This window comes from Lepidochelys kempii, chromosome 5 (assembly GCF_965140265.1).
Source record: "Lepidochelys kempii isolate rLepKem1 chromosome 5, rLepKem1.hap2, whole genome shotgun sequence".
In the NCBI taxonomy this organism is placed as follows: domain Eukaryota; kingdom Metazoa; phylum Chordata; order Testudines; family Cheloniidae; genus Lepidochelys; species Lepidochelys kempii.
In genome coordinates, this window is record NC_133260.1 from 121,246,684 (window position 1) to 121,260,252 (window position 13,569).

Sequence of the window (13,569 nt, forward strand, 5' to 3'; positions counted from 1 at the left end):
CACGTTATGATTGTTCTGGTAGTAACCCACTTGATGAGCAAACCCCACAGTATTTTGGGGCGCTATAGGGATCTTTAGCTTAGGTAAGAGGAGTGTTGCTGCAGAGTAAATGGAGAAGCCAAAAACACAAAAGACTAAAGTTCAGAGAGAGAGAGAAGGAAGGAAGCAACCAGCTTAACCATAAAAGTTATTTATTGAATAACAGTAATAACCACACAAGGGGAGCCAAACAAACATAACAGTTACATTATTACAGATTACAAAAGTCAGATATAGAAAACTATACCTGATCACACAAGTCAGGGTTAAAAAAAAAGTTATACCTGAGGTAGAAAAGAAAACAGAGAGAGAGAGAGAGCTGGGGTCTCACCACTCCACGAAGATTGAACTGGTCGGGGTTCCGGTGGTAGCTGAGGGCCCTGAGTGCTGGAGCCAGGCTGAGCCCCCAGCATGATCAGTCAGAAGATGAAGTCCCAGTGCAACTCATACAGAGTTTGGATCCAGGCATCAGAACACTTACTTGAGCGTGGGTAGGGGTTTTTGTAGGGAACAATGGTTCAAGGGAGAACACTAGATTTGTTTATGGATAAACGGATGACTCAAGGGTTTTCCTTAGGCTAGACAATAGGAATTGATCATTACTGGCTATGGGTAGTATTCCTTCAAGGGAGCTCACAATGTAATTAGGTAGCTTCTGTATTTGGATATCAACCAAGGATTCATTACTAGAATTGGTCTGATAACTGCTGAGCTGAGTTGGCGTAGGTTCACTAACATCTGGAGCAGAGATGCCCCATCATTCAATGCTTCCCTGCTTTTCTGGTCTCAGAGTTCAGCGAGGTTCTTGCCTTGGAATCTCTGTTCTCCATTCTGTATGCTAATAGAGATGCCTCCCTGTCCCATCTTTGATGCAGATGAAGCTAGGGGAGTTGCCTTAATCCTGTCACCCTTGTCAGGAGGCATTTAGGTGTGTCTCCCACCGCCTTTTCATTGCTTTCTGTAAATCTTTCTTCTGATCAGTTTTGGTTCAAGCAGAGGCTGGGGGCGTCCTTCAGGAGTCAGACAGGCTGGACACTGCACCTTGGTTCCTCAAGAACACAGAGCTGACTGCTATCAGGGAGGGGGTCAGGGCTGCAGGCCCTGTGCGCGCTTACCTCCGGCAGCTCCACGATTCCTGGCCAATAGGAGCAGTGAAGTTGGCACTTGGGGTGGTGGCAGCGCACAGAGCCTCCTGGCTGCCCCTATGCATAGGAGCCAGAGGGGGGACATGCTGCTGCTTCCAGGAGCTGCAGCAGGCAGGGAGCCTGCCCTAGCCCCGTTGCGCTGCCGACTGGACTTTTAACAGCCCGGTCAGCAGCGCTGACCAGAGTCGCAAGGGTTCCTTTTCGACCAGGCGTTCTGGTCGAAAACCAAACACCTGGCAGCCTGACTCTCAACCTCTCCCTTCCCAGGTCCCCCTCCCAACTCTTCCTTCCCCAGTTCCCCCTCCTCTCCTTCCTCTGTCCCCTCCCAGCTCCCCCTGACCAAACCCTCCTCCCCCAGCTCCCCCCCTTCCTCTGTCCCCTCTCCCTTCCCAGCTCCCCCCTCCCAAACCTCCCCAGCTCCCCCTCCTTCCCAGCTCCCCTCTCCCAACCCTCCCCCAGCTCCCCCTCCTTCCTCTGTCCCCTCTCCCTTCCCAGCTCCCCCCTCCCAACCCTCCCCCAGCTCCCCTCCCCCAGCTCCCCCTCCTTCCTCTGTCCCCTCTCCCTTCCCAGCTCCCCCCTCTCCCAACCTTCCTCTGTCGCCTCCCGTCCCAGCTCCCCTGCCCCCCTTCAGGGCTCCCAGCAGGGAGGAGCTTCTGCGAGCCAGTGCTCCTCGCGGGGCCGTGACATCACCGCCGCCCTCGCCGTGACGCCCGCCTCCCCCGCGGGGATCCTCGCCCCTCATTCCCGCCCCGCCCTCCTCAGACCAGACACCCCGCGGCAGCCTGCAGACAGGGAGAGGGGCAGGGCGGTGCGGGGCTGCCAAGCGGATGGCGTCACTGCGGGGGAGGGCGGGGCGACGAGCGGGGGCGTGGCCTTGGCGGGTGACAGAGGGGCGGGGCGGGGCGGCGCGGCGCGGCCCAGGGGTGCCCGCGCGAGGCGAGCCGTTTCGCTCAGTGCGCGAGCAGTGGCCGGGTGGAGCGCGGCGCGGCCTGTCAGGCGGGCGCGGACCGAGGAGGGGACTGCGGAGAGTAGGCGCCGGCGGCGGTCGCAGCGGCCCGGCCAGCGCTTCTCGCGGCGTGCGCGGCCCCCGGGGGGGGGGATGGCGCTACTGGCCCTGGCCTTGGACGGACTCGCCATCTTCGGGCTCATCCTCTTCGTCGTGCTGTGGCTCATGCATTTCATGTCCATCATCTACACGTAAGTGCGGCCGCGGGGCTGGGCCGGGGTCCTCGCCGCTTCCCCCGGGGCGGCGCCGCCCAGCAGCGAGGGGGGCTCGGCCCGACCGCCTGCCCCTGGGCGCTGAGGTGGACTCGCCGCAGCTCGCTCCCCGCTCCCCGGCCCGGGAGCGAACGGGCGGGGGCATTGCTGATTGATTCACTTCCCTCTGGGGAGCGTCGTTTGCCTCTCGCCTGGGCAGCCTCCCTTTCCTGGTTCGCGGGGAACCGCTCTGCCCTGCCCCGCCCGCCCCCACCTAACCTCCCCCACCGGCACATCCACCCCCCCCCCGACACTGGCTCCCCTGAGCCGCCCCCCCCCCCGATACTGGCTCCCCTGAGCCGGACCCGCCCCCCACCTGGCCCCCCCCCGACACCTGGCTCCCCTGAGCCGGACCCGCCCCCCACCTGGCCCCCCCCCGACACCTGGCTCCCCTGAGCCGGAGCCGCCCCCCACCTGGCCCCCCCCCCGACACCTGGCTCCCCTGAGCCGGAGCCGCCCCCCACCTGGCCCCCCCCCCGACACCTGGCTCCCCTGAGCCGGAGCCGCCCCCCACCTGGCCCCCCCCCCCGACACCTGGCTCCCCTGAGCCGGAGCCGCCCCCCACCTGGCCCCCCCCCCCCGACACTGGCTCCCCTGAGCCGGACCCGCCCCCCACTTAGCCCCCCCCCCCCGACACCTGGCTCCCCTGAGCCGGACCCGCCCCCCACCTAGCCCGCCCCCGACACCTGGCTCCCCTGAGCCGGACCCGCCCCCCACCAGGCCCCCCCACACACACCTGGCTCCCCTGAGCCGGACCCGCCCCCCACCTAGCCCGCCCCCGACACCTGGCTCCCCTGAGCCGGACCCGCCCCCCACCAGGCCCTCCCCCCCCCCGACACCTGGCTCCCCTGAGCCGGACCGCCACCCACCTGCCCCCCCCCCCGACACTGGCTCCCCTGAGCCGGACCCGCCCCCCACCTGGCCCCCCCCGACACCTGGCTCCCCTGAGCCGGGCCTGCCCCCCACCTAGCCCCCCCCCCTTGACACCTGGCTCCCCTGAGCCGGGCCCGCCCCCCACCTAGCCCCCCCCTTGACACCTGGCTCCCTGAGCCGGGCCCGCCCCCACCTAGCCCCCCCCTTGACACCTGGCTCCCCTGAGCCGGGCCCCGCCCCCCACCTAGCCCCCCCTTGACACCTGGCTCCCCTGAGCCGGGCCCGCCCCCCACCTAGCCCCCCCTTGACACCTGGCTCCCCTGAGCCGGGCCCGCCCCCCCACCTAGCCCCCCCCTCGACACCTGGCTCCCCTGAGCCGGGCCCGCCCCCCACCTAGCCCCCCCCTCAACAACTGGCTCCCCTGAGCCGGACCCGCCCCCCACCTGGCCCCCCCCGACACCTGGCTCCACTGAGCCGGACCCGCCCCCCACCTAGCCCTCCCCCCGCACATCAAACCCCCCCCCCCCGACAACTGGCTCCCTGAGTTGGACCCACTCTGAGATAGCGCGTGCACATCCACCCCACCCGACACCTGGATCCCCTGAGCCGGACCTGCCCCCAACCTAGCCCCCACCCGACACCTGGATCCCCTGAGCCGGACCTGCCCCCAACCTAGCCCGCCCCCGACACCTGGATCCCCTGAGCCGGACCTGCCCCCAACCTAGCCCCCACCCGACACCTGGATCCCTTGAGCCAGATCCGCCCCCCACCTAGTCCCCCTCCCGCACATCGACCCCCCCCTCGACACCTGGCTCCCCTGAATCGGACCCACCCCCCACCCTGCCCTCCGACAAATCGATCCCTCTTGACACCTGGATCCCCTGAGCTGGACCCGCCCCCCACTTAGCCCCCCCGACACATGGAGCCCCCTGAGCCGGCCCCGGCCCCCTCACTTAGCCTCCCCTACATGAACCCCCGAGCTGGCCTCCCGATGTTTGGATCTCACAAGTCAGACCCGCCTTCCCACCTAGCCCCCCACTCCAACCCATGGATTCCCCATAAGCCGGACCCCTCTCCCTGCACACATGTGACTTGGATCCCCCGAGCTGCATCACCCCCAGCCTGCCCCCTCCTGACACCTGAACCCCCTTGAACCTGACAGCCCCCTTTACATGCCTTCCCCGAGCTGTCTGCCTATTGACACCTAACACATGCACACCCATGATACGTGCACACGCGTAACCCTGCTGCTACGCCTGCCCTTTCATAAGATATACACACACACCAGTGAGTCTGCTCTCATTGTTTACACACACTTTAGCCTACACCTGCAGAATACACACTCACCCACCCACACACACCCATGAGCCTGCCTCTTCTTGCCCTAATACATATCAATTGTTAAATATGTGAGTTTGCCTTTTGTTTGGGGCTCTATTCCATGCAACTCTTGGCCTTCGCCACCGTACTTTCCTTTCTTATGTACTGACCTTACAGTGATAGGTATGTGATTTTTCATTCTCTTTTTTTGTTGTTGTTACATTTAAAATTTTTGTTTGGTGGCATAGCCTTGTGGCAGGAACCTTTGGTTTCTTGTGTGGGTCTCTTGGGGACAGCAGTCATAAAATGTTATGTTGAGTATTCTTTAGAAGGATGCAAATAGCAGCTCAGTCTTAAATAGCACACAACATTGAACAGTCTTAATTTTAGTGGTATGTACACTGACAAGGTTTCTCAAGATAACTTATAATGGCAGGTGGAATGAATACTGGTCTGGATCTGCCTAGATAACTAGCTCTGAAGAGAAGAGGTGCTTAAAAAGAGCTGCCTGCTACTGTTTATTTCCTTTTTATTATTATTATTATTTATTATTATGATTGACCAAGCATTTTTGCTGGGGCTTTGTGCAGAAGCTGATGTGTGTATGTAAAACAGGGGAGAGAAAAGTAAGATATCGGTTCCTTTTGAATGCAATCAAATTATTGTTCAAATAAAAGTCCAAATTTACCTTATAATGACTGCAGCAATGTATTGGTTACTGTAGTTAGATTTTCCTATAGCTGTTGTAAAATATACTGTAAGAGAGTATCAAAGGTTCTGATGGTAGTAAATGATGCAAGTGTTCTTTTCTTGTTTTTGTTTCATGTTTTGTGATGTTTGTGCCATCAAGGACTCCTATTTTGCTCACTCAGCCACACCACAGTTAGTTGTCTGGGGTAAAATCCTGGCCTCAGTGAAATCAGTGGCAAAATTCCCATTGACTGCAGTGTGGCCAGGATTTCATTTCTGGTTGACTGAATTATGAAAACCCTCATAGAATCATAGAATATCAGGGTTGGAAGGGACCTCAGGATGGGTCATCTAGTCCAACCCCCTGCTCAAAGCAGGACCAATCCCCAATTTTTGCCCCAGATCCCTTCAAGGCCCCTTCAAGGATTGAACTCACAACCCTGGGTTTAGCAGGCCAATGCTCAAACCACTGAGCTATTCCTCCACGCTATGAGCATTAATAATTTTATTGTAATTCAATTGCCTTTAGCTTCCATATTCACTCAAGAAACCATACCTTTTTTCCTTGAAAGTTAACTGTACAGAAATGGTGTGGCTGTTCTCTGAAGTTCCTGCAGGAGCCAGATACTTTCCTGCAAGACTCCCATCAAAGTCAGTGAGAGTTCTGAAAGCAAGGGATTGTAGGATTGCAGCCTTAAACATCAAACACCAAATGGTTTCAATCTGTGGAACTGAAAGTTACTTAAATTGAACCTGGGAGGTTGGGGAATGTTCATAGTCTTGTTTGGACAGAGTTAAATTTCTGTTAAATGTATCTTTGATTGAAGCACTCTACTGTGTTTCTCTCCTCTTTCCCCCTTCCAAAAAACAACAACAAAACCCAACCAACCCACAACAGCCCTTCATCCTGTAATTCTGTAGTTGTAGTCAATTGGACAGTCTTTCACTCTGATTCAACAAGATACTTAAGTACATGCCTAATTTACAGCATGTGAATACTCCCATTCCCATGCTTAAAGTTGCATACGTGCTTAAGTACCTTGCTGAATTGGGGCCTCTTCTCCTAGTGCCTTCAGGAATTGCCTGTGTAAAAGTCCTGTCAGCAGGTTTCCATTACAGGGGTTACAGGGGTTTTTGATGTGGCTTCTTTATAAACATGTACGTGTGTGTGTGTGAGATATCCACAGGGATGAATTTTGGCATACAGGATTTGAGTCAGGGAACAGTTCTAATACACAATATTTGGTGAAGTGAAACTAGAACAATTTTCTCAAATTTGAGTGGCTTTCTTTCTTTCTTTTTTTTTTTTTTAAATGAATTGGGTCACACTGTGGCCTTATAGCTCTTGAAATTAAATAAACCATCAAAGATGAAAATCTTAAGTAGCCACTGCTGTTGTCATGGCAAATGGCCATTTTTATAAAACTACTTAATACATGTGATTATAAAATAATAATGGTTTGTTAGGACCATTGAGGTAAGCCCAGTCCTCAGGAAGACTCCCAAGGTTTGGCCCCCAAGGGTTGAATATAGTCTGCATGTATTATTTTTAGGCAGGTTTAAAGATGTGAGCCATTTCAGTCAAGCCCCATGCAGAGTTATCTGCCATGAATCCCTTGTGCCTACCTGGAGACTATTTGAAGTCAGTAAAGACTGCACATACAGGCAGGGGTCCAGCTGCTGATCCAGTAGCAGGATTGTGGTCTACCATTGTAGACTACCTAAATATGTTAATTTGAGAGACTAAAACATGTTGCTTTTGAAATAACTTTTTAAATTATGAAGCTATGTGATGCTATGTGTAGATAAGGTAGACATATTTAACAGAAAATGAATGCATAGCAAAGGAGAAGTTAGCTTCTGCAGTGTGTATGATGTAACGATGAAAAATGTGAGTCTGAGTAACACTGGATTTATAGTTGTACTATTTTAATGCTAATTACTTACATTGATCGTGATTGAAATTGTGTATGCATAAATAATGTTCTTTTAACATAGATTTATTTATTTATAAGCATATGGTTAAGAAATGCTTGAATTAAGATTGCCAGTGTATCCTTAATTTGCCCCCCCTTTGTCCCTGTGTATTTGCATGATGATAGTCTTTAATTACATGATGACATACTATTTTTTAAAATTCATTCCTTCTGTCACTGTTGTTGGTAAGACGCCTGCCTCATTTGCTGCAGAAGTTGGAAGATGTGTGGTGAATGAGGCAGGGGATTGCAGGAAGAGATTGGATGGTCTTGTGGGTAAGGAAATTGAATGCTACCCTGGAGAATTGGATCTTATCCTTGCCTGAGCCATAGAGTACCTGTGTGGTGCTGGGCAAAATCACTTAAATGAAAATGTTCACAATAGCTGCTCATTTTTTGTATACCCAACTTGAGAGACCTGCATTTGCAGTTTTGAGTTCTCAGTGCTCCGGCAACTGAGTGCAGTAGGAGCTCTGATCTGAACATACATTGTGCCATAATATGCTACATATTCTGAAAAATTGGGTCCTAGTCTTCTAAAATTGGGCACCCAAAATAAATTGGCACGTTCAGCTTTAAACTGTGTCTCAGTTCCCCATGTGGGAAATAGGGATAACAATACCTCCTCACCTCACAGCGATGTGAAGATAAATGTATTAATCTTTGTAAAGAACTGAGGTCCTACAATAAGAGCACCATGAGGAAATGAATAATAATTCTATATTCAGTGTAGTGCAATAAATAATCCATGAGCCCCTGCAACTGCATGTCTGTGTATGTAATTGAGTAGCTATCCAGTCAGTGAGCACTGTCCAGCCTGTGCATTGAATAAGTTAGGGGTCCTTTGGAAAAAATAGTATGTGATCATGTAATTAAAGACTGCATCATGCATATACATAAGGGGCCAAATTTAAGGTTGCATGGGTTCTTCCAAACTTCTGAGTGCTTGACTTTACAACCTTAATGTTATTTTTAAAGTAGTGTTTTATTTAATGTAAAAGCTTAAAAATCGAAAATAAATTCCATCACATGGAACCATATTGACTCCGCATGTTTCATTAGTGAGGCTGGAATCTTTAACTGCATGGCACAGTCCTCAAGCATGTGAGCTACAGAGTAACTGGTACAGCTGTTATCTTCTGTGTGGACCTGCCTCTAGAGGGAGATGGAGACGCACACTTTGCCTTTGGCTTTCACAGCAGTTTGGTAGGCACCAAAGGAATGTTGAAATTCAAGAATAATGGTTTTGATTCCAGATTATGTAGGGGAGTGATCTCTAGTGGTCACAGCTCTTCAGTTCCTGGCTTCCTCCACTCCTGCCTGATTCATGCCCCTGTTCCTGACTGCCCCAGCTCCTGCCCCTTCTCATCTTGATCTGTTCTTGACCCTCTCCCCTCCCTGCCTTGCATCTCTTCCCCCTCACCCTTCTGAATCTGAGTCAGGCCACTTATTCCTTCTCCATGTTGCCTGGGCACCAGCAAGGAAATCATTGGCAGCACAGGAGAGACAGTCTTTCAGCTCAGTTCTGGTGCCACAGCAGCTGGCAGGGAAAATCCAGCTCATCCTCTCATACTCTGGGGTGGAGCACACTCTTTTGCTCTGCGTGGATGGTGCGTGTGCAAGTTGGTTGCAGATAGAAGCTGTGAGGGGGTGGAACATTCTCAAAGGAGATGGAATCTTTGGATAATTTCACTGCCAGATCCAAAGTCTCTATGAAGCATGCATAAGATAAGGAGTACTTGTGGCACCTTAGAGACTAAGCTCAAATAAATTGGTTAGTCTCTACGGTGTCACAAGTACTCCTTTTCTTTTTGCAAATACAGACTAACACGGCTATTACTCTGAAACATGCATAAGATGAGATTCTTCCCCCCCCCCCCCCCCCCCCCAGTTTTATAATTTGTTGAAATCTGGACAGATTTTCTTGGGGAAGGAAAAAGGCTTATCTCTGTCACCCAGGTGACCCCCTGCCAAATTTCAGGCCCTTGCATCAAAGTAGGAAGGCAATTGAGCGTTTCAGGGAAATGGTTGAATTTTGGGGCTTATCTTTTTAAGGACTGAAACAGTGTATCCTTCTCTAACCTCATTCTTGGATACAGCTGGATTTTTTCCAAATTTAGGCTCAAATTTTCCATGCTTGTTTGCCTCAGACTGAGTTTTTCGGCAGTTATATGTAACTGAAAGCAGGGTTTTATAAAGTGTCAGGCAGCCTTTACTATAGGTGTTGTCACCTGTAGTATTTTCTTTCATTCTTCAGTGCTTTGCTGCAGAAATTTTGAGAGAAGTGAAAGCAAGGTAGGAAGGATAGACTTATGGTTAAGGCACTGGACCAGGACTTTAAAGACTTGCATTCAGTTCCCAGCCTTTCTACAGACTCCTTGTGTGATCTTGGGCAAGTTGTTTAATATCTGCGCCTCAATTTCCCATCTATAAAATGAGGCTGATACTAAATAGAGGTATTGCAAAGATAAATTCAATTATGTTTATAAGGTGCTCAGATAACAGTATTGTGGCCGTAGAAACTGTGACTATTGTTGGTGTGTATACCTAAAATAACTTAAGGGGGAAGATTTCCCTACCACTGAAATTTGATTGAAGTAGTTATCCTACTCTTAGACTAGTTAGTATAGGTATGAAACCTGGTTTATTAGTTCTCCAGGCTCCATGCAACATTAAAATATAATGGAAATACATTTAGGGCCAAATCCTGCTCCAATTGACTTCTGTAGGAGTTTTTTGCCCCTGATTTCAATGGAAACAGGATTTGTCCCACTGTATCTAACTCTGTGTATGCACTAGAGCTTAAGTCGGTGTAAGTTTATGTCACTCAGGGATGTGAATAAGCCACCCCCCTAACGTAAGTTACATGGGCCTAAGTGTTGGTGTGGATAGCGTTATGTCAGTGAAAGGACTTCTCCCGCTGACGTAGCTGCCACTACTCACGGATGCTGGAGTAAAAGTGATATGTTCTAAACACGTACAGTCTGCAATTTACAGTGGAGCTTCCTGGAATCTAGAAATTGCTATAAGAAAAAGAGCATGGTAGACTTTCAAAGTAGCATGACGCAGCATTGCTATGCCAACAGAATTTGTTGGAAAGCACGTTATAGCAAAATGAAAATTAGTGACGTTTAAAAGGAAATAGCTGGTCGTGTTAGTATATCATTGCAAATAGTCTTTCTCTGCTTGGGGAAAGCAAAGCTAGATTATCATTATTAGCACTAGTGCCACTACATAAGGCATTGATGCAAATATTGCCAACCTTTTCTTCCCTTCCCCCTCTCAGTGAAAACCAGCCAACTAAACAAACCCTTTGTAGTGCAGCTACGAAGTGTACTGAGCGATTGATTACTGTATTTTGAATCCTGGTTGAATCCAATGTACTTCAAATACAATTAGATATAAAGACCATTGATCAATTTACTACAAAACAGTCGCATGTATAGATTATTAAAGCAGAGTTAATGTGGGATATTGAAACTTAGAATTAGTAGCCATCTACATTCCCAAGCGCAGAACTATTTTGCATAATCAGTTCATTGGTGAAATTCTGAATTCTTTACAAAGAAGTCTTATAATATCCCCACTTTTGCTGTGAAAAGCAGCTATTGCAATTATTACTGCAAGGGATTCTACAGAAAAGCCATCCTTAAGCAAAATCCGAAGTTAATTTCAAGTTATGGCATCAGGGTGGATTTGATTTAAATCTTAGTTTAAATCACTAGTCAGGAAGACTCGATTTAATCATGGATTTCTACATAAGTGCGTTCTTGTTGGTTGTTATAACCTTAGTACGTATTCATTACAACTCAGAGATAGATGTAGAAGGTACACACATTCCAAATAAATCACATTTTTAGAAGGTACACACTATAAATTCTTAATGTGATTTATTTGGAAAACTTTTCAGATTAGTTTTTTAGTTATATCAGAAAATGAATGATTGTTTCGTTATTTCATTTACCAAAGGTAATTGAAGCAGATATTTATGAAGTCATTGGGAGGTGAGCTATATCCGATTCAACAGGTTAATCATCATTAATATTTGGAAGATTTTCTTGCCATGCTGTGTTAGGAGGAGAACATCACCAGACAGACATTTAAATTTGTTTTAACTAAAACAACAACGTTATGTATTCTGGATTTTTTTCTTCAAAGCAAACATAATATTTTAATAAAACAAGCATATGAATGTTTGAATTTAATTAAACATTCAAGTTTTTTAAAATCAGGTTTGTTTTTATTCAAATTGTTTAACTAAAATAGTTAAATGAAATATTTAAAAAAACAAAACAAAAATCAAATCAACTATGTCAGCCCGGTCAACATGAGAAACTTAAAATATTGGCTTCTGCAACTAACTCAGTTGTTTTCACCTTCATTTTCCTGCTTGTTCATAATCTTGAAAAGAAAAACAAGCTTTCCTGCTTTTTCAGGTCCCAAACGATTTCTCAGTTTGGAGTGAAATAGTCTTTCTACACCAGCAGAAGAAGCTACTGCTGTTAAAAGTGAGATTATCACTTCAATAGTCTCTGAATCCAAGTGCTTAAGTGACTTCCACCAGTTCACTGTTGTGACTTTCTTTAAAACATCAGCAAACATATATTTCTTGAATGGTTCTTATTCCCAAACTGGGTCTCTTTTAAGGCCTGCTGCCATAATAGATTTTCCCTTCTAGTGAGAGAATGGAATGGTAAATCTCAAATCAACGAAGGCTAGACTCAGAAAGACCTCAAGGCTTCTGGAATATACTGCTCAAACAGTTTCACTTTTGTTTCTACTGCCGTCCCTCCCTTCTCACATATATCTCCAGACTTCTCCTTGTCGAGATCTGTTCTGCCCCAAAAATCTTCTATTCACTGAACTTTTTGAAACTTTGCACTTTTAGAAAGAGGTAGGGGATTGACCCTGTGTACACAAATTTGCAGAGGGACAATAGGATTGAGGTCTGTTATTTCTCACCTCTCTCTCTCTATTTATTTATTCATTTATTTATTTATTTATTTATTTTAAAACATTTTTGCTGTTAACAAGCATGTTATCTCTGAAGACACAAATCTATAGTTTGAGAACTGCAAAACTAAACATCTCTGATGGTATCTTCTAGACTGAGCACTGAGTCCCATTGGGTAGATAGAAAGATTAACCTAAATAATCTCTACAGAAGCCCCTGGAACCCCATAAGATTGGGTCCTAATCAATGAACTATTGGAACTCATTTACAAAACTTTTCTTAAACATTACATGACTACATTCTTTCATACTATAGAATTAGAATTTATAATCCCTATTCCATCATGCGATATCTTTGAGCTATAATGTATCTTAATTAAAACTATCTTTAGAGAGGTTTTTTCCCCTCAAAAAGCATTTTATTATAAATCCAATTTAAATAAAAAAAAATTTTTTTAAGTCATTTATTTTTGTCCACCCTGTATGGTATTGAATGTGCATTCCCAATTCAGTGCTCTTTATTCCCTGGCCCGGTAACATAGTGCATTTTATGAGTGAGGCATGTTAGAAGTACTACACATGTAACTCTGGAAATACTTCACTTTGTTGTTGGGTACCTTAGCGATTGAAAATAAATTCCATCACATGGAACCATATTGACTCCCCACATGTGAGCTACAGAGTAACTGGTAAAGCTGTTATCTTTTGTGTGGACCTGCCCTAATCCTAACCCTAAAACTTCCAGACCTTATGCTAGTAGTGTTATTGATATCTTGACATTAGTCGACAGATGCTTGTAACTGTTCTTTAAAGATTATTTGCCAAGCATGATAAAACCATCTGTATTTGGGTAATTTCTGAAGGAATAGTATAATTCTGTAATGAAAATTCTCAAACATTTTAAAAGTATCCTTATTAAGGGCATGTAGGTTACTACTTCAGCTGAAAGACCTAGCAGCCATTGTGCTATGGCAAGTTTCTAACATTTGCCCCAACAATTTTTTTCCATTTTTATGGACAAGCATGTTCTGTTAGACTTAAAATGGGGATGTTAATTCTAGACTTTTTTTGTTGGGATGGCTTGAGTAACATTTAGAAAGAGAGAATTCATTGTGTCTTAGACTGGACAGTGATATCTTATTACCCAGGCATCTGCCCTCAAAAGCATTTGTCCTTTTTCACTCTCAGAAAAGGAAAGCTACTTTAGAGTCAGCAAGATGAGTAGTGGTTCCTTCCATAGGCTAAGACAGGGGTTAGGATAAATGTTGCAGATGTCGTTACAATAACATGCCCAATAGTAGTGTTTCAGGCATCTC

At 47.6% G+C, this 13,569-nt stretch overlaps 1 protein-coding gene across 4 annotated transcripts in view; it reads left to right on the plus strand.

The window, feature by feature from the left end:
* Positions 1 to 2,084: 2,084 nt before the first annotated feature.
* UGCG (UDP-glucose ceramide glucosyltransferase) overlaps positions 2,085 to 13,569 on the plus strand; it is a 35,089-nt gene continuing 23,604 nt past the window's right edge. For 3 of the 4 annotated variants that reach the window (XM_073345622.1, XM_073345623.1, XM_073345625.1), the window contains exon 1: positions 2,086 to 2,381. In XM_073345622.1, the coding sequence (XP_073201723.1) occupies positions 2,284 to 2,381 (98 nt within the window). In that variant the 5' untranslated portion in view covers positions 2,086 to 2,283. Of the gene's footprint in view, positions 2,382 to 13,569 lie in introns of all 4 variants that reach the window. The other variant, XM_073345624.1, reaches the window with a different exon arrangement.